Genomic DNA, 19,661 nt, shown 5'->3' on the forward strand with positions numbered 1-19,661 from the left:
AGAATCTGCACAACCCTGGGCTGGGCAGAGCAAAATGAGCATCTCCCTTGCTCTTGTGATAACATCTAAGAGAAGGGATGTGCTCCTGAATTATCCTGAGAAGGTTTTGCACATTCCTACGTGTCAAAATTCAGAAGTACTTTTAATTACTTATTACTGATTTTTGGAAGCATCTTGGATGCATTTCTAGTCTTTTGCAAACAAGCAGGAAATGTTTGAATCTTGCAGGTCAGTGAGCAAACAAATCAGCAGGGTGAGACTAAGGGTCTTAAGAGGGATTTTTTAGGCTGCATTCCCTACCTTGAGAATTCATTTCTCCCATGGAACAATAACACTGAAGCTATCATATGTTCAACTTAGTGTGGAAGCCCTTCAGTTTACATAAGCTTTTTAGTTGATGGGTTGGTTGTTTCAATTCAGGTCTGTGTAGGGAGAATCTGTCAGTGAATGCAAAGCTTTATTGAATCCATCAATATCTGTGGTTACTTTTCAATAAGTAGTGTGTAAGCAGTGGTTTTACCAAGTGCAATTTGGATATGCTTAGAACAAAATGGCAGGTCATGGAATGGAAATAAAAGTGTTTATAAGAGAGGTTTTAAGTTCTCAAACTATATAACTTGGTATGAAGGGAGCTGGTGCATGCTTCTGGCTATAAATAGTTGTTAACCTGGTCAGCGGTGTTGGAGAATAAATGTGTGCACCCTATGGAGTGCAGGTAGGATGCTGGTAGTTTCATAAGCCCTTCCACAATTCCAAAATGTGCAGAATACCTTAAAAGCAATGTCATAAAAAGCAGCAACTCCTGGGAGATGCTGGAGCAGCTCCATTTCAGAGATGAGTTTTCTAACGCCTGCAGTCAGCCTACAGCAAGGAGTGTAGTGACTGTATGGCCAGATGATGTTGGAACGTGTATAACTGACACAAACGAGAAAATATTGCCTGTGGACATAAAAAATGTGAGCATATTAAAGGTTTGCTCATGTTATATGGAAAATATCAGTGTGAGATTTGTTTTGAAATATGTGTGTTCTCTTAAAGAGTAGCTAATAATATTACTGCATTTGGCATCCATTAGAGCTATGATGAAACAGCTGCTGCATCTATGTGCTATGTCCGTTATGGCAACAAATTTCTTCATTATGACAGTGGAATGGAAATGTATCATTCTTCTTGTACTAACTTTGTACAACAGAGGGTGCCTGGTGACAATTTTCTCAATGTGTGTGACATTTCCAAAACAAATTATGCTCAGGAAAACCTTCCACTAAAGTTGTCATTTATATAGCAGTCAACTCTTGTATAATGTTCACAGCTTATGTTATGAGGTGGCTACACTGTTAAAATTTTAATAAGTGGAACTGCAAAGTATGAACAGTATCGCAGCGTGACATGATTTATGGGTCCTGTTGAAGCACCTTGTAGTCTGTGTGGTGTTGTCAGTTGTCTGATGACAGTTGAGACATTTAATCACTCTATCTTCCAAATTTGCAAAATACGGATAAGTTGTTTAACATGATTATGAGCTCTGTTCTCACCTCTTCTCTTCCCTTTATAGAAAATTGCAGGAGACACAGATGTCGACAGCCTCGAAGCTGGAAGAAGCTGAACACAAAGTTCAAGCTTTGCAAACAGGTTTGGCATCACTTTTCTGACCTCTAGCACTGATTAGACTGGAGGTGGGAGGATAGAGATCATGAAATGTATCAAGACTGTGTGAACCAGTTCTTGGAAGTGCAAAGATCCAACACAGCTTAAACATGCTTTGTGCATTGGACCTTCTTTGGGGCTTCACACCTTAAGTCAGCGCTTGTGTTGCAGCCAGTCTATTGGTAAATACAATGGACAGGGCCAGCCAAGCATGAGGCAAGTAAAGTGTTAGAGCATCACTGCAATTAAATCAGACCATGGAACTTCTCATATATGTTGTGTTTTGATATGGTTTCACACATTTCTGATCTATGATAAATACGTGTAGTGACCTGGGTTCAGTACAAACCTAGTTTCTACCAGTGTGTCTTGCCTATTGCTACGACTTGCTTACTATTAATATTCATCTCTGCATACTTAGAGATTCCAGGTCTGGACACATTTTGTGTTGTTTCGTATGAGAACACAAGAAATTGTATTACCTGAATTACTGCAGTAAATATTTCAAATGAATAAGCAGTTTAGCCAGCTTAATAGAAATCAATAATTTCTAGCTTTGTTAATCAGAAGCTGGAAAATTTGCAGTGTGAAAGAAATACCTTAAGAAATTGTGAAAAATCAAATCTGTTTTTTCTAAGTCGTAATGGTGAAAGATAAAGCAAAGAATTTTTCATCAGGAGGTGTACAGCTTTATTTGTGGCTGAATAAAAGAAAATGAGAGTAGTCTTTTTGCCTTTCACTGCTGTCACAGTGCTGTAATGCTTCATGTTTATGCCTTTTAGCCTTGGAAAAAACCAGAACAGAACTATTTGATCTGAAAACAAAATACGATGAAGAAACTACTGCAAAGTAAGAATTCACTGTTTTCTTTCTATGTCTTCCTTCAGGGTATCACTGCTTTTTTGTTTTGCGTCTGTCTGCTGGAGACAGACGAAATGGAAGAGGTTCCGGAGTCCAAATTTGTTGGAAAACATGGTCATAATTTGGCCTCCTATAGAGAGATTATTAGTTTTCATATTTTCTTCCACCCAACGAGACGCTTTTACTGGCAGACGTGCTCCTGCATTCCTGGTTTCATTGTCAGGTGCTGTGTCTCTCATGTATAATATATACTGTGTACCTCTGGTACTGTGTATTTCTTAGATTTCATTTAGAAATAGGGCAGTTTCAGAAATAAGATATTTACTGTGATCTTCCAATCTTGGTGAAAATAAAACTTAGTTTAGTAAAGGATTTCTCTTTCACTGTTAGGCACCCTGCTTCTTTCTGCTTTTGGGGTAGCAGTCATCACTCTCTCAAATTAAGCCCAAATTACTAAGTAGCATTTTATGGTGGAATTTTCTTATTTTCAAGCAGAACATGAAGGTAGCCTCAAAAATATATATCCCTGTCTTCTTAATGGCTACTGTTTCCAATTATCCCGTTTTTTTTAGCAATCATTGCAGGAAACAACAAAAAACAGACAGACTTCTGCTGTTTTTCTTTGAACCCTTCATATTTAAGGAACGTTAGTAATGAGAAGGAATTCTCATGATCAGCAGTATTAAGCCCAAAGAATCATTTCTGTGTCTGGAAATGGGATGGGAAAGAAGAAGCCATTTCAGATGGGTGTCCCTTGGCCTACTGTAAAGGCAAGGGTTGGAAGATGCACATCATGTATGTCCCTGTGCCCACTGCCCACATCCTGCAGTCCAGCTTCACCCTCGCTTCCAAGTAGGCTGGTGATGGGGTGAACAGAGAGGAAAACCCTTGCTCCTGCCCCTTACCATCCATTCTGGTATAGGGTATATGGTTAAGAGAAGGCTGTTGGCTGTCTCTGTATTGAGGCAAGAGAAACCATAGCCTAGGCTTGATGGAGGAAGGAATGACATGGTCTTGGTGTAGCTGGTAGGTAAGTGCTTTCTGGTGTGGCTCGTGGCAGTCTAGGTAATACAGATTTTTCAAAGCTAGTCAAATTGGCAACAAATTTTAATATCTTAGCATATGGTTCTGTGATCGTTGAGGATCCAATTCCCCACTGAGTACATGGAGAACTTGGAGCTTACAAAATTCAGTCCATAGTAGTTAAGAATCAGCACTTTGAGTCAAAACACCTTTTACATGATTCAGGAAAATCTTTTAGGTAAATCTGGGGTTTGCTCTTTAACTCCAGTTTCCTTTGAGTTCCATATAAAGGGATCAAAAGTATTTTTGCTCCCTCATTGATTTCTTCCTTCTGTAACAGACACATCCTAATGATGTTTCTGATGGAGCCTTAAATTAGTGCAGATTGCCTCTATTTTTTTTCCTGCACGTAACTGATGCCGGCAGCTCTGTTGCTGTTATTGTGTCTTGCAGTCACTTCTGTGCGAACAGTCAGAGATCAGGGCTCAGTGGTTATAGGCACCTTCACCCTTTTTAATGTTTTTATTTGCAGAGTGATGCATTTTTTAATACTGTGGCCCTAAATACTGGAATTTATCTTATACTGAGCAAAAAATCGACTCTAAAATGTTTGTTTGCATTTCTAATGCGTTTCATTGTGTCAGGGAGATTCATGCAGAAATATTTCATATGATTTTGAATACAATTCTTACCTAATATGTAAAGAATGACATAAAATTAGTAGCAACTGCAGTAACAAAAAGTTTATTGTGTTCCGTAGCAGAACAATTACAAAGGCTGGGTCTAAAATACAGTGATCGTGGAGCTGAATCCTGAAGCAGACATTAAGCATGTATTTTATCTCCCAGACTAATGCGCTGTGAAAACAAACTTGTAGGACCTAATAACAGAAGAAATATTTTATCATTGTTTTGGATATTTATGGCAGGAATAGTGCTTGCATAACAACAGTCATCTGTGGAGTTTGTAGCCTAGATTTTGCAATATGGAAATCTAGAAAAACATGAAAAGGGAACTGAATGTAGACAGTGAAATTGAGTCATCTACTTTAATTGTAAAAGCTGGGAGAAAGGCTGAAGAAACACCAATAAAAATGGTGAAAGACAGTTTGATTCTTTTCTACAAAGAACTCCTCTTTTGATCTAAGTCTGAAAAGCTACTTGTATTGCCAGTTTTAATTTTCTGTTTTAAAAACATGTGATTTTTATCTTGGGCCAGAATTGTTGGTTTTACAGACGCTTATTTGATGCAGATGAATTGGAGTGCCTTCAGGAAAAAAAAAGATAATTGTCAATTTTTTAAAGCTAACAGTGCTTTTAAGATTTTCAGTTTTGGAATAAAGCTGTCTTTCAGCCGCTGGTAACTTTGAAAATCTTTCAAGCAGCAACAAAAAATAAAAGCGAAAGAAATACACAGTAAATAGTCTTCGTATCAGCATTAAGGGGTCTGGATTTTGTCCTGGCGACTGGTTCTTGTGATCTTAAGGTTGGAAATCATTGTGTCAACTTGTTTGTTGATCTTTTCAAATGTCCTGCTCAAAGTATGTGCAAAGTGAGGTACAGAGAGACCATCTGAGCTTGATGCTAGCAAGGATCTTCAAATGGGAGCAGCTGCTGAAGTTAAAATCTTCAGTCAAATCAGCTTCTGTCATCCTAGTGTACAAAAATCCCCTTTCCCTTTGCCAGCGAGCAGGTACTGTGTGTGCAGCAGGAGCAGAGGTGCTGCCCCAGCCCTTCCCTGGCCCCAGCATCCCACTGGTACCCCGCGTGCAGGGGCTGAAGGTGTTAATGACAAGAAGAAGTTTATTATGTACAGTCAGTGCAGTCTGTCAGCTGGAATATCAGAAGCTGAATTTGACAAGATGGCAGCAGCAAAGTTTTCCATGTGTAGGCTTGAAGTAAAATGTAATTAGCCTTTATGTGCAGAACAAGGATCCATTGATGAATACAGCTGGTCTTTGTTTTTTTCTGTCATTGAGTGTGGGAGGTAAAAGTGTTCTTCTTCATGTTTATTAATACAAGATTCCTTAGACAAATGGCAAGCACAGTTTAATATTTGTTGGAACACAGAGGGGCTTGCCAAAACAGTTGTTGTGTAAGAGGATTTCAAGGTTTTCAGATTATAATCATCTCTGGGTTAAATAAATGAATGATTACTCTGCCTTTTTCAATTAAAGAGGCACATCCACTCTTGAGGCCTGATGCTGATTTTGCTTGCTGTCCCACACGTTTCTATCAGCAAACCTGGATTGAACCAACACTAATGAGTTTGATCTGGAGATTCTGTTGGAGCTTGAACTGAAAAGCAAATTCAGACTGGAGTTTCAGGAAAATTAAAGGTTGTTGGATACTTTTTCTTTCTCCTACTGCAACAGACATTTTTTTCTTTTCTCCTGTGTAGAAAAAGAAACATTCTTGTTTGCATTTCCTTAGTTTTCCAGGGACAAAGTGTTCTCCTTCCTAAAATCGCTCTTCTGCTTCTGGTTCGCTGCGGAGTCCAAACAAGTGTTTGGGATTCCCAGCTGAGCGGTTAATGCTCCCAGCCAGAAGGCTTGAATTCCAGTTTTAGATCAATTCCAGAGCCACTTCTTCACTCTGACCCCTCCTCTCCCCCCAACCTAAATGAATTCTAATTGGAAAAGGATCTTCGGTTGTAGCACATACAGTAGGCTTGTTACATTACTGTTAACATGTGGGTTGAGGCTCCCTGCCTTTGATGAAAGAAAATATTGAATTTCACTGAAATGCTACATTTTCACCAGGAAATGTTAAGTAGTCTTGTAAGGATTTTAGGTACTGCCCCCCCTCCTGCAATAAAAAACCTTCATAAACAACACAAAGCAAAAACTGTTTAGGTTAAGGTTGTCAGTCAAAGCAGCTCTACTACCAGTTTTGTTACCTCTGTGATTTTTTGTTCTAAAAGCAGTGTCTGCACACAAAATGCAGTGGAGATGTTAATATTTATTATTCATCCTAAACCAACTACTTCCAGTAACTTGCAGAAAAAATATTTTGCTTTCCACTATATGAAGCAGAGAATTGTCCTTTCCTTGATTAGACTCATTATTTTGCCACCACAGCTAAGGCTGACACAGGAGGGCACAGCCGCGTAGCATCATTAAGGCTGTGCACTGGTGCAATATTGCAAATTACCCCACTGTATAGCTCCAGCTGACTTATTTTAATCCTGGGCTGCATTTTAATGAAAACTAAATCTGGAAATGAACAGAGCGGTTGATGAAAGTGTGGTCTGTGAGCTGGCCGTCCCTGCTTTACAATAAAGGGGATTTTCCATAGTTTTAGGGCCTGAATGGGAAAACTTGACTCACAGGATTTCAATATTGGTGTTTAATACTCATTTTCTTGCAGTGGTCATAAACCCTGGTCAGCAAGGCTGGGGCTACCGGGATGGGCGCTGTGCGTGGATCTCTTACAAAGGCCATTTCTGTCCTAAAGAGCTTACAAAATGATGCCATCACGATGTAACAGAAGTTAATGAAACATATAGGTAGAAGCTCAGGAGCAGGAGGACAAAGTAATGCTTATTTTCATCCCTATATCCTGCTTGAAAATAAATCCTCAAGTAATCTGCACAGAGGTGGGTGACAGATGGGGAGTGCTGGGGCAGAGGTAGGCGATGTGTCAGGGAGGAAGAGACAGCAGAAGCAGCACAGCTCCTTGGCTTACCTCCATGCAGGCATGAGGGCACTCCAGTCTCCAGTGTGGGGAAAGGAAGAGGTTTTGTGGATTATGCAGCAAAAATACAGTAACAGCAGGCCATGCCTGTGGTTTTTGGCTGTTTGGGATGAAGGGTGCTTCTCTTTCTTACTCATTATTGACCAGACCTATTCTTCTCACCTCAATGTAGAATGCAGTTTTAAAGATGTGGCTTTCTGCATGGAAGGAGTGTTGGATTGGGCTTGAAGACATAGGATCAGTAGTTTTATAGAATTCATGAAGAATTTCTGCTCTAAGTTCTATGATGGAATTGGAGTTCAAGTATTCATGTGAAATCTTCTATTGCATTGGGGCAAATCTCAGTTAACTTGGGCTTCAGGGGAGTAACTCCCCATCTAGAGTGAGAATTGAATTTGACCTATGAATTATTTACTTTAATTTTTTTTAACAAACCTCTCCTGTTGAAGTGCTGCCTGGTACCAATATATCACTTCTCAAATGTTTGGAGTCTTCCATTTTGACTGTGCTCAGGGTCAAACTGAATAAAAAATAAAGTCATGCTCCCTCCAGCATCACATAATTACTGTGATAGATGGTCTCAAATGCTGCTTCCCCCCATTGAGCATGAAATACTGTAGTTAGGGTGATTGTGTTGTACATGACATGAAATAGCTTCTATTTGCTGTGCCTTTAAGCTCTTAAAGTTTCCTATTTCCTGTTCTTTTGATGAGTCATTAACTTCTAATGCTGGTCCCTGGAATCATTGCTGTATTTAAAGTCATTTCCCTAAAAACAGGAGGTGGAGAACTTCATAAGCTTTGTCCGTTAGGTTTTTTTTGTTCTTAAATTTCTTAGTCTTTACCAAAAACTCTCTGCATTTTACAGTATGAGAGATTTGTTAAGAGTTATAACTGTGCCTTCTGCAAAAGTCAACAGGCTGAAAGTCACTCTGTAACATTAATAATTTGCTTAAAAACCTTGAAATGAAGTTGAATGAAAATACTTTGGAGATTTGTTGCTTATTTTGATCTAAAGCCCTTGTGTGAAATAGGGCTTGAAAGCTCATGTACAAACCAAGCTGTTCCCATCAAATTTCTGCTTCAAGGATAGTATGATGTGAGGACTGAACTGCAGCAGTACTGTAAAACCCTTGTCTTTGTGAATTGCTGAGTGCATTATTGAATTGCTGTGAAATGTTGTCATTAGTCTTTACTTTTGGGTAGGGAAACTGAGGCATGACTATAGTGCTCAAAGACAGCAAGTGTGGTCTTGGCTGGAGCCTTGAAATATGCAGACATGAGGATCATAAACCACAAACTTTTTTTAAAAATTATTATTATTTATTTCTAAGGGTGCATTTCTGACATTTCTAAAAGAAGCATTTAGATTTTGTAGGTCTTAGTGCTGGAGCTGGGCCTTGTTAGACCTGTAATGCTTGCAGTTAGTTCAGGTAACTTTTTGGTAGCACAGAGGTACCCTAGGTCCTTTCAGGGTATTTTTGGTTTATAACCTCAGGTGAGACTGTTCAGTTCCTTTTCCTAGTAGAGCCTAAAAACTGGTGTTATTTAAGAGCCCAAAGTAGGGAAAAAATAGCCATAGGGTATTCCAACATACTCTAGTCATCACCCTGTTATCTGTAACCTTGGGTTGACATGAGATCTTTAGTTGGAAACCTTTAAGTAAATGCGAAGTACTGTATTAAAGGCTCTTATGCTGCTGTGCCAACCATGCTGTCGGTCATCCTGACCACAGCTGCAACCACAGCTCCTTCCCAGACATGAAACTGCATGGAAGCGGCTGCAGGGTGCACAGTGTGTGGGTCTGCATGAAATCACAAGGGGCAGAAGCATCCCTCTCCTGTCTGTTCCCACTTGCTCTCACTGGAGCCAGACCTCCTCGGGCTATTGCAAGCTTCTGTAATCCACTGAGCAGAGGGACCACAAGCACGTTCCTACAGTCCCAGCCTGCCAGCAGGAATTGGCTTTTCTGCGAGTCCAACAAAAGGGCAAAACAGTTTTATGAGCCATCTTGCCATGGTAGCTCATTTTATCTGGAACAGCTGAACTCTGTAAAGTGCTTGCAAGGGCTTTGTGAGGAAGAAGAAGAGCAAGTTACAGGGAAGAAGCATCCTTGCAAAGGCGCGTCTGCTCCTGAGTGTGAAGAAGGTCCTTGGGCTTCCATATCCTAGTCAGCTGAGCTTGGTTTTCAGACAGCCCTTTCATGTACATCTACACGTTATAATAGTCTAATTTCTTTGAATGCAAAGTAGTAAATCCACAGAGTTATTTTGGTACAGCACCACTTTCTTGTGAGGCAGGGGGAGCACATGGTGCTGCTGTGGCTCCTTCAGCCCAGCCACTGCTGGGCTGGAATCATGGGGAAGACAATTGAGCTAAATCCTTGAATTACCAGAAACAGTTCATCTCTTTTCATTGAGACCTGCACTGTATAGTACACAGGGATACCTATTTCCAATCACAAAGCAAAGCTCTCCATCAGGCTCTAAGTAGAGCTGGCAGTTATTGCAGTAGTCGTCCCTACCTAGCTACACACTTACTGTGTAGGCTTTCTTCACTGGCATTTACTTGAGACTCTCCTTGTGCTCTATAGATGGATTCCAGCTGCTTTTCCCACTCCCACGCGATGACAGTGCAGGCAAAAAAAATGAGTCACAAAGTGTGTTGTGCTCCCTCATTTAATGGCGAGAGATGGCTCTCCTGAACAAGAATGGAAGTTCAGGAAGCTTTATAAGATCCCAAGCGCTAAAACTCTGTATCCTGAAAAATGGTCTTCTCCTTCTGCCTTTACTTTCTTTCCCTTTGGAAAGGCACGCATTTGCTGTGGGAGCTGGCGGACCCGCTCTCCCATGTGCCACCTTGTTTTATACAGACAGCTTTCACATTCATCCAAGGTGATTTTTTTGTTTGCCTATTCCAAGAACAGGAAGGTGTGTGCCATCGCGGGCACTGGCTGTATCTGGCACAACCTTTATGGAAGTATCCCTGTGCTGTTTCCTCATGAGACATGTTTTCAGCTACATTGAATTGTATACCTAAGTGTGTCTGATCCCATCCCTGCCTAAAAATGTTGCTATCATGCCACAGCTACCTTGCTACAGAAGCTGGGACATTATCCTCTTCACAGTGGCTTTAAAAATAAAATGTATTCCTAGTTTGTATTATCCATTAGTACTGCTGATGTTGGGAAGTTTGGGGTGTCGTATTACTCAGGGTAAAGACTACAGAATGAAGTCCTGTGCCTGCATCTCTGTACAGGTGGTCCCTGATGCTTTCACAAGGGCTTTAAAACCTTTGGCAATTATTTCTGCTGCCTATTCCCATGGAAATCTTTGATTTCCATTTTAACCCTTATCCTTGATTCCTGTGGCAGAAGCAGAGCTGGGAGGGAAGCGTCTGTGTTGGCATTGTGTGCAGGAATCACCCTCAGCACTTGAACCTCTCTGCATGTTCCCTGGCTGCAGGAGAAAAGGAGATTTTGGTCTGCAGATTTTTAGCAGTTTTGGCAGGGATACAGCCATGAAACAGTGGCCCATAAACAGTGACATTCCCAGTAAATTAAAGGCTTCTCTGGGAAGCAGTTGCAACTTGGAGCAGGTCAGGGTGCAGATTGGCTGTACTGCGTGTGGATGTCAGAGGAGCTTGTCCTGGCTGGTGCAGCCCCTTCTGATCACCACGGAGACATCACTTAATGAGACCCAAGAAATATTGTCTCATTTACGTGTCCTCTGGTCTCAGTTAACAGACAGTAATACTATGTGGGATTGCAGCTTTGTGTCACAGAGAGATTCTCATGTGATGAAATTGATCTCCTTATCTTGATATCATTCTTTAAAAGATATGCTTCACTGAATAAGTTTTTAAAAAGAATATCTTTGAATAAGAAACTGAGAATCCCAAACATAAGGAGCTAGGAAACAGGATTGGGCACTAAGTCAGGGATTTGGGAAAGAAGGATGTTGGCCAGCTCATGGAGCAGAAGGGGCAAGGCAGGATGGTGCAGGCACTAAACCCAAGAAAAGCAGTAGACAACATGCAGGCCTGTTAATAGCTTCATTAGCATTCATGTAAAGCTTTGAACAAACAAATGCATTTACAGTCCTGTAAGCCTGATATTATTAACCCTTAACATTTATCTGGTGTGTTTCTGCAGGAGCAGATCATGGCAAAGGCTGTGATTCTGTGCCTGTGACAGCCTTGCCTCCCATTTCTATAACAGGTTGAGAAACTGAGTCACAGGGAGATTGATCAGGGGTGTGATCAGTGTTACAGCAAGTATCAAAGCTAGGCAATAAAATCACTGGATAGAAGAAAGGACTGCTTCTTTCCTTATTTTGCTTAGATACAGCTTCTTAGCGCACAGAATAAACCCTAGCTGATTGAATCTTGCTTGCAAGTTTTAAATGCCTGTTAGTAACAGATTTTGAACAAAAATCAAATTTGACTGAAGCCCTGCCTTAGAGTTACCAATCTTCTGCCGTTTTTCAGCACCTTGTAATAGATGATCTTTGGTTGCTCATGATCACCAACTATACAGCCTATCTTCATTCCTTCCCTCAAACTAATGAACTATCAACTGAACAATGTATTTTTTTTCCTGCCCCTAGTACAATTTTTTATTTGTGAGGGGTTTTAGGCTAGCCTGGACTTGATTTGTTTTGTGCTGGCTACCAGGCATAAATCTCTTCAGTTCCCTGTGGACTGCACTCGCTGGATGATAAACCTGCCCTCCTACACCTCCTCCTGGATGAACTCCTGCGGTTGAACCACTCGTAACCTGGATCGCTGGGATGAAGTCAGTCTGGTTTCCAGCTATACTAACAAGCATATATATTCACACACACACACACACACACACACACACATATATGTATGTGAAAAAAATACAGAGGGAGTGCTACAGCAACTTTTGTCCACTGGCTTACATTTTCTTCCTTTTCCCTCCTTTGATTCAAAACTCATCGCTAAGAAAAGTGAATCTTTCTATTACAGTTGGTGCTAAGCAGAGTTGCAGGGGGGGATTGTGAAATGAGTGACTTTCTTTGCATGGTTTCCTCAAGAAATTGTATTTACTGATGTTTCATTTCCTGTGTTTTTCCCCATTTGTGGTATGTGGATTATTAACCTTCCTGAATACAGTGGTTATAGCGGGCAGATAACCTGAGGGGCACATATGGCTTTCATAAAAATGTAACACCCATTTCCATCGTTGTGAACCGTGTCGTCTACCAGTTGGGTTGCCATAAATTACTGTGAAATGCACACAGCCTTAACCAGTAGTGAGGGGGTGCATAACTTAACCAGGGAGTAACTAACCAGCTTAATAAATCTAAATTCGCTCTTTGCTGGAGATACTTCAGGGAAAGCGGGAGCAATTTCTACAGCCTGCTATCCCACATGATCATGGGAATGTAAAGGATAAGTGGAGTTGTTCTGCAGAGGGGTTCCTATACCCTGCTCTGTGTTTCACTCTCTGTGTTTGGGAATCTCTGTCTCATGTAGAACAAGCACAGAGCACTGCCAGGCAGCCGGGTTTGCAGCCAGAGTGCCCAGCATCCTTGTTCAGGGCCGTCATTAAAAGATTTCATGAAACAGCCTTAAAAATGAAAAGTTTCCTTTCTGAGAGAGAGAGATAATTGAACTCATTGATTTGTTTCACGGTTTGTTTGCCCTTTCATTCCCTTCCTGAGGTGCTGTTTGTTGAGGAATGTCTCCAATTGCCAGAAAGACAGTGGGGTGTCTAATATTTCCCCGCCAGCTCTCCTTTCAGCCAGAGCAGAGTACTGTGGCAAGCCTACGATATGAATTTTTAATGCAGAACTTTATAACATAGCCCTTGCAGCACGGCTGCACTACTCTCTGGAGCTTTCAGATTTAATGCTCTGATGAACACAGCACAGACTTGGGGCATTCGACAGCAGTTGGAATTAACCCCTACATTACCGACTGTGTAGCAGTTAATTTCCCTGTAGATTAATACAGACGTGGCAGGAAAGATTCCAGATACTCCAGCACTGGAAAACATATCAGAATAACTTGGAATTTGACTCCCTAATTTATCTGTGATATATTTTCCCTCTTTTGCTAGTAATGGGAAGTTTTGAGGCTATTTGCTCAATGGTGATGCTGTTATTCTGTAGTGGATAAAATAACACTGTCTTGTCCACTGCCTGATCTCTGATAATGGCCCATGCTGGTAGGATAGCTGTCCAAAAAGGGGGGAAAATTAAATTAGCTTTGTAATTCATCATTGTAAATTAATTTGCCATAGGAATTATGCCATGAATCATGGATAATCTATCTAAGGGGATTTTGCTCTATTTGGTGTGAATGTTCTTACTAGTCTGTCGCCCTATTTACCTAGTGAGAAGTGTCTAGCCCAGCAGTGTAGATAAGTATTCCAAGTTATGACTCTTCAAGGCATTAGCACATGTTTGCCAATGCTGAATTTCAGCTGTTGTAAAGCTGCTTATTCACCTACCTTGGGTTAGTGTCTGGACTTTTTGCTCTTCTGCAATCCTGATAAAGACAACTCTGCTTTGCTGCAGTTAGTGTCACTGTGCTGTTCATCAGCTTTTCTAAACAATCCCTCTACTTATTAACAATACAAGTCCTAATGTGTTATCTGGAGGAATATTGCTCTCAAAATCCTTTAAAAGCTGGCTGTGTAGGCTCTGGGTTTTTCATACCTGGTTCTTTTTGTTAGCAGAGCATGCCACAGCCAGGACTGGTCTTGTCAGGGATCTTGGCAGGATTTTGTCTAGAGAAGACTGCAGCATTTGTAGGTTTAACTTTGATAATGGAGAAGGAATCTGATGTATTTAAATTGTGATAGGACTGGTGTAAGCCGGAGAGAATTAGATGGGACATGGAACATGAAGAGGTGTTAATGGCATTCCAAAGAAAGACTTAGCGAGGAGTTTGTACTCTGGTGATGTTAAACCATTTGCCTTGAGCCCCTGCGAAATGAGAAATGCAGGTTGTTCTTCACTGATACCACAGAAGTACATTTACACTTTTTAATCATAAATCAGCATCTCTCCTTTGGTGAGGTATTTACACATTTGTTTCAGATGAAGTCCTTTAAGCAGCTTGTCTTATTGATTACAGACTCAAGATTGTCTTTACTTCCTCCACTGTTATTACTGACTCATGAGATTAAGGTTTTCAAGGCTCGTTACTAAATGCAGAGATCCCATCGTTTCATTCAGTAGATCTAGGCATCTGTTAACTTATATTAAAAAGCACTGTATTTTGATAGAAAACTCGGTTTAAGCCTGTCTAATGTAAAGGACTCCCCTGTTTTCATGGGCTGTGCTTGTAATTAGCCCTGCATCTTATTTTTGTTGCGTCAAGCACACTACCTAAAACAAGGCTGATGACTCAGTTTTGCCATATGGAGAAAGGGCACATGGGGTAAGACAAGACTTTATTAATGTGGATAGTCTTTCAGTCCTTGGATAGAAAAGTGGAAGTGTTGTTCTGATGCTTGCATTGTAGCCTGTAAAAATAAATGTACATAAATAGAAGCACATAAAATGCATTTGCTGACCATTCATTTGAACAGTGCCATCCATTAGGTCATTGTGTGATGAATGGAAATAGTCTTCTTTCCTGGAGACCACACCAAAGGAAAAAAGATGCATTCCGCATCAGTCATAGTAATAATGCTGTAGTACCGCTGACTGCCCCATAGCATGGGCACTCACTACAGTGGGCAACTTTAATCATTACAGCATTTTGCATTGTTTTACCTGTGTGGTGCTTTAATGTGGGAGTCTTCTGCTTTCACTGAGCCAAAGTGGAAATATTTATTTAATGAGTTGTAGCAGATTTTTATATGCATAGTGGTAGAGTTGAGGAGCATGACTCACAGGAAGTAAAAGGATCAACAAATTCAGTGTGTTTAACTGTTTCCAGTTCCTCACCACTGTCCTTCCCATCTGGGGGAAGGGAATGAAGGCTGCAGAGGAGCAAGAGGCGAAGTTGCCCAACCTGAATTCCAGAGATGCCTCTGCCTCATGGTCCTTGTCTTGACCCAAATCCTAGTGATAAGCAACTGCCTCAAGATTTTTAATTATTGATACTGAGATATACAGGATCTGAATCAGGAGGCTGTGTCTGGACTTGCTTTTAAACTTGGGGCTCAAAGTAGGAATTAATACATGTTCTGCTTCTAAAAATGCAAGTAAATGACTTGAATGGCTTACATTTCCAGGCCAGAAGTTGAAGTAGTTAAATTGCAGCAGATTGCATAATATAGGTGTCTCTAAAGATGATGGTAAGGAAGTATTCCTCAGTAACATACAGTAGCACCTTTAATAACTTCACAGTCCTGAGTTGGTTTGGATTTGTGGAGCCAATAGGGAAATGTGCATTATTAGCATTGCAGCTTGCCATCTGAGTGTGACAACAAACAACTCCTGCTATTTGAATGCTAACGACTGACAAGTCATTTGGTAGAGCTGTTTGCCAGTTCAGTGGCTTAAGCAGCTTAGTTTTAATTAAACAGGAGCTTCTGTGAATGATACCAGAGAAAATAATGTTCTACTTAAAGCTGAGTTGTTCAGCGTTGTCCCTAACTTGCTGAAGATACCAACACTTCTCTGTCTCTGCATTCAGTTGCTTCAGTCTGCCATTTCATATGCAAAATTTGTTTGCAACAAAGCTCCTTTCAGGGTATGGGTGAGCCTTAATCTCTTAGTTAAGTGCAAACTCAGCATTGCCTTAGTGGCTGCAGTTATTCCAAGGGCAGGAAGAGCTCCATCCCTGGACTGCAGCTCCAGATGTGTTTCATCACAGAAGTGCGTAGGCTGGGAGATCCTTCACCCTGTGCCAAAGGGCTCCAGGAGAAGAGGACTGGGAGCTTATTATATAGGCATAAAATTCGTGCCTCCTGTCCAAAGGTGCACCTAACATGAAGACAAAGCTACTGACAATCTGTTGTAGAAGGGAAGAGGGGGTTTTGGTGGTCTGTCTGAAGCTATTTTCATGGAGAGTAAGTGACTGTCAGGAAAAACAGTCCTGTCCTTTGCATATCATTCCCTAGTTTCTGGAAGTTAGAAACCAATTTCTGTTGGATAGTTGTGTTGGTGGTGATAACTGTCATCTACAGGAATCATTTTACTAGTTCCAGAATGATAGTTCGGTGGGGAACAACAGAGGGGGGTAGCATTGCTACTTGAAGGCACAGTTCCTTTTCTTAATCATGCTGCTTTTCAACTGATACCTTTTTTATAAAGTCTTTTTTATTTTACAAGGATACATGGTGTGGGATCACTGTATTCTTTGGCTGATGTTCTTTTCTTTCTCAAAGAGAATGGTGTAACGTGAACTTCTGCACAGCAGATGAAGATTTAACACTTGGACTACTTCAGATTAGACCTGTAACATCATGTGTAGACAACTGATTATAAATGGCCTGGATTTCAAAGTTGTTCCTTTTGATTTCTGTATCTAAAAATGTCAGCCACAGCACTCAAGTTTCCTGCTACCTGATCCCTCTGTGTGCCAAGAGCTGTGAGTTCCAAATAAGTCAAGATACTTCAGGAATTTTTCCATCCTTATTCCTCTGTTTCATTTCTTTTCCCTTCCTCTTCAGTTCTCACATTCTACAAAAGCCTTTGAATTTGTGGCAGGTTATGCAAAATCTGTAATTCTGATATTAGACCCATGTTAACAAAACTAAGGAGGCAACCAGAGGGTTTTTGAGGTTAAGAAGGTAATGAAAATCTAGAATGCACAAGGTTTAGTTCAAGTTGTGCTTATTGGGGCAAGTATATTCCATCTTGAACTAGAACCTCTTGAGACTGATAACAGCCTAGCGTTGTCTGATTTATCTAATCACATTTACGTGAAATCAGATACATTCATCAACAGAGAGCATCATGAGCAAATTGAATGGAAGCATTACTCAACAGAATTTCTGGCTTTGATGGTAGAAAATATACTGTAAGTTTTAGCTAATAAAGCTGCTGGGTTTAGCTCAATAGCAGGCCATCCACAAAGGAAGTGAGGGCCAGAAGGCTGCTGCTGTCTATGACTTCTCCTTTCAATCCCTGCTTGATAAATAGGTGTCCAGAGCCCCTGCCACTGAGCCTGAAGGACATTGTTCATTATCCGGTGGCAGTGGGAAGTGCGTACCCAGGGGCAGGAAGGAGTGACCTGTGCTGCTGTTTGTTTACGAAGATAAGTGATGGTCTCCATGTGGGCATGTTTGGAGAAGGAAGTGTTTCCGTGTTCTCACTCCAGGCTCGGGCTGTCCTGCTGGTGGGGCCCACCCTCTGGTGCTCTGGTCTTCACCACATCATGCACAGATTGAGGCAGAAAAGTCCTTTTTTAACAAGGAACTTGAATCCGTAACTGGGGACTACTCAGTTCTGTGTACATAAGCCTCTTTTAGTTGAATAAAATAAACAGTACATTAGTATTTGTTTACAAGACATGGCTGAATGAATTGACTTCTATGCTCCTATTTCATTAATTATTTGGGGGAAATGCTGATAGTTTATTAAAAGTTGAACTGTAGTCACAGCAAGTGGGTAAGGATTAAAGTTGTGGTTTTGAATATTGCTGGCAAGAAATATGCACACAAAGAGGCACATAGTGAATAATCAGCAGAGTTTGGTAGTTACTCCAGTTTGTTGTCACTTACATTAATCAGCAGTCTTGCCTTGGCTCTGCATATGGGTGACTGCCTTAAAATATGTTGTGACTTTTTGTGCAAATAGAAAAAATTCACTCATCATGACTCCTTCTCCAACACTGATAAAGGTACAGCATCGATAAAGATACAGCATTGTTGTTCTAATCATGCAGATATCTGGAGCTCCCAAATCACTCATTATGGTCTTTCATCATCTTAGCAAATCAAGGAGATGTTCTTGTTGCCAGTCACAAAAGGAAGATAATACAGAGACGTTCTCGATGTCATGTGCTTCAGAGCTTATGTTCTAAAACAGTTTATCCCTTTTTTTCCTGAGCTATCTACTTTTAAGGGCTTTGTTTTGTACACGGTTGCGAATACAGTTGCTGAATGCATTAGTCATTTACAGTACTTCAGATCCCGTAGCTATTAAATTGTTAACATTTGGAGCCAGCTATAATTATCTTTTATTATTATTATTTTAATGGGCATAGTGCTTTCTTTCCCCTCTAACTTTCCTAAACACTTGAGGGATCTTTAAGGTATCTGTGCACTGAAGCAGCAGTCTTTGATTTCAGTTCATACTGTTTGTTTCCTTATCTTTCTGAAATGCCATGTTCACTAAGAATATTTTGTCTGCATGTTCTAAATGTCTAAAATGCACATCCCAGGGAAAAATAGACCCTAAAGGCCTGACCTTGCAGAATCAACATCTTCCATGACTTCTTTGCATTCAGTGTCTCAGAGGGCGGTTGCGACCGGACACCCTCACTGTATAAAACAGCTCTATAAACCTGATGCAGATACCAGTGAGTATGGTTGCTTGTTGGTTTTGGTACCTAAAACAATGCAAGAAATGGTAGTAACCAGTGTTAATCACTAGCTATTCTACTAAACATTCTTTTTATTCATGTTCCAGCAAGGAACTGGGGAGTTTCTTTCACTTCTATGAAGGCTATAAACCAGCCCTTAGTTTAACTGTTGGTTTTTCTGATGCCTTACTTGAATTTTTCCATATCTGAAACCATAAAAGCTAGAGGTGTTTGACTTCAACATTGACTGCACTTTTTCCCTGGTGTTTATTGTTTGTGGGGAAGCTGGAGGGAAGGAAAGACGATCGTGTTGATGGCAGTGTTGTTCACATCTAGGGGACTGTCCATGGACAGACATTTCTTTGAGCTTCTAATTAAGATACTGTGGATTCAGAAATGGTGGAAGGCTCTTAGCTACGCACAGTGTGGCCAGTCAGGCTGCAGAAGTATTAAGTGAGCTCTGTGTCGATGGTCTAGATCAGTGATTTTCTGTGTGTTCTGCAAATTCCTGCAATTCCACTGGTTATTGCTAGGAGATCACAGAAATAACCGTGAAAGGCAACCAGTCATAAACTGTAAATGTGCTATACTACTGTTTCATCCTTTGATGGAAAACTCCAGGTAGTCTGAAAGTTAAAAAGGTTAGAAATCACTGTTGTAGGTCCCCTGGTGTATAAGTTTTAGCTGGGATTTGATCTTCCTAACCCTGTTGGATAACTGTCCATAGGACAGCAGTGACTTTCTTGTCTTTTCCCTGTTCATTGCTTTCATACTGCCATACTCGTTGCAGTTTTAAATATACAACATCTTGATGTTAAGTATGTCAGGCCAGTTTAACTCATCAGAAAACCATTTCAGCAAGGGCTTGTAGCTGATAATGGTGTACTTTTGCCCTCTTCACTGCAAGACAGTGCCCACTAAATATAGCAGAGTGAGCTTTCTTTGATTACATAACAGCTCTGTCTGTCTGTACTCTGAT

The 19,661-nt window shown here is 40.7% G+C and overlaps 1 protein-coding gene across 4 annotated transcripts in view; it reads left to right on the forward strand.

Annotated features, from left to right (window-relative positions):
* CUX1 (cut like homeobox 1) overlaps window positions 1-19,661 on the forward strand; it is a 269,114-nt gene that overhangs the window by 138,117 nt on the left and 111,336 nt on the right. For all 4 annotated transcript variants that reach the window (XM_080630203.1, XM_080630200.1, XM_080630201.1 and 1 more), the window contains exons 7-8: window positions 1,556-1,632; window positions 2,430-2,496. In XM_080630203.1, the coding sequence (XP_080486329.1) occupies window positions 1,556-1,632; window positions 2,430-2,496 (144 nt within the window). The remainder of the gene's footprint in view (window positions 1-1,555; window positions 1,633-2,429; window positions 2,497-19,661) is intronic.

Source organism: Psittacula echo, assembly GCF_963264785.1.
Source record: "Psittacula echo genome assembly, chromosome: 15".
Classification (NCBI taxonomy): domain Eukaryota; kingdom Metazoa; phylum Chordata; class Aves; order Psittaciformes; family Psittacidae; genus Psittacula; species Psittacula echo.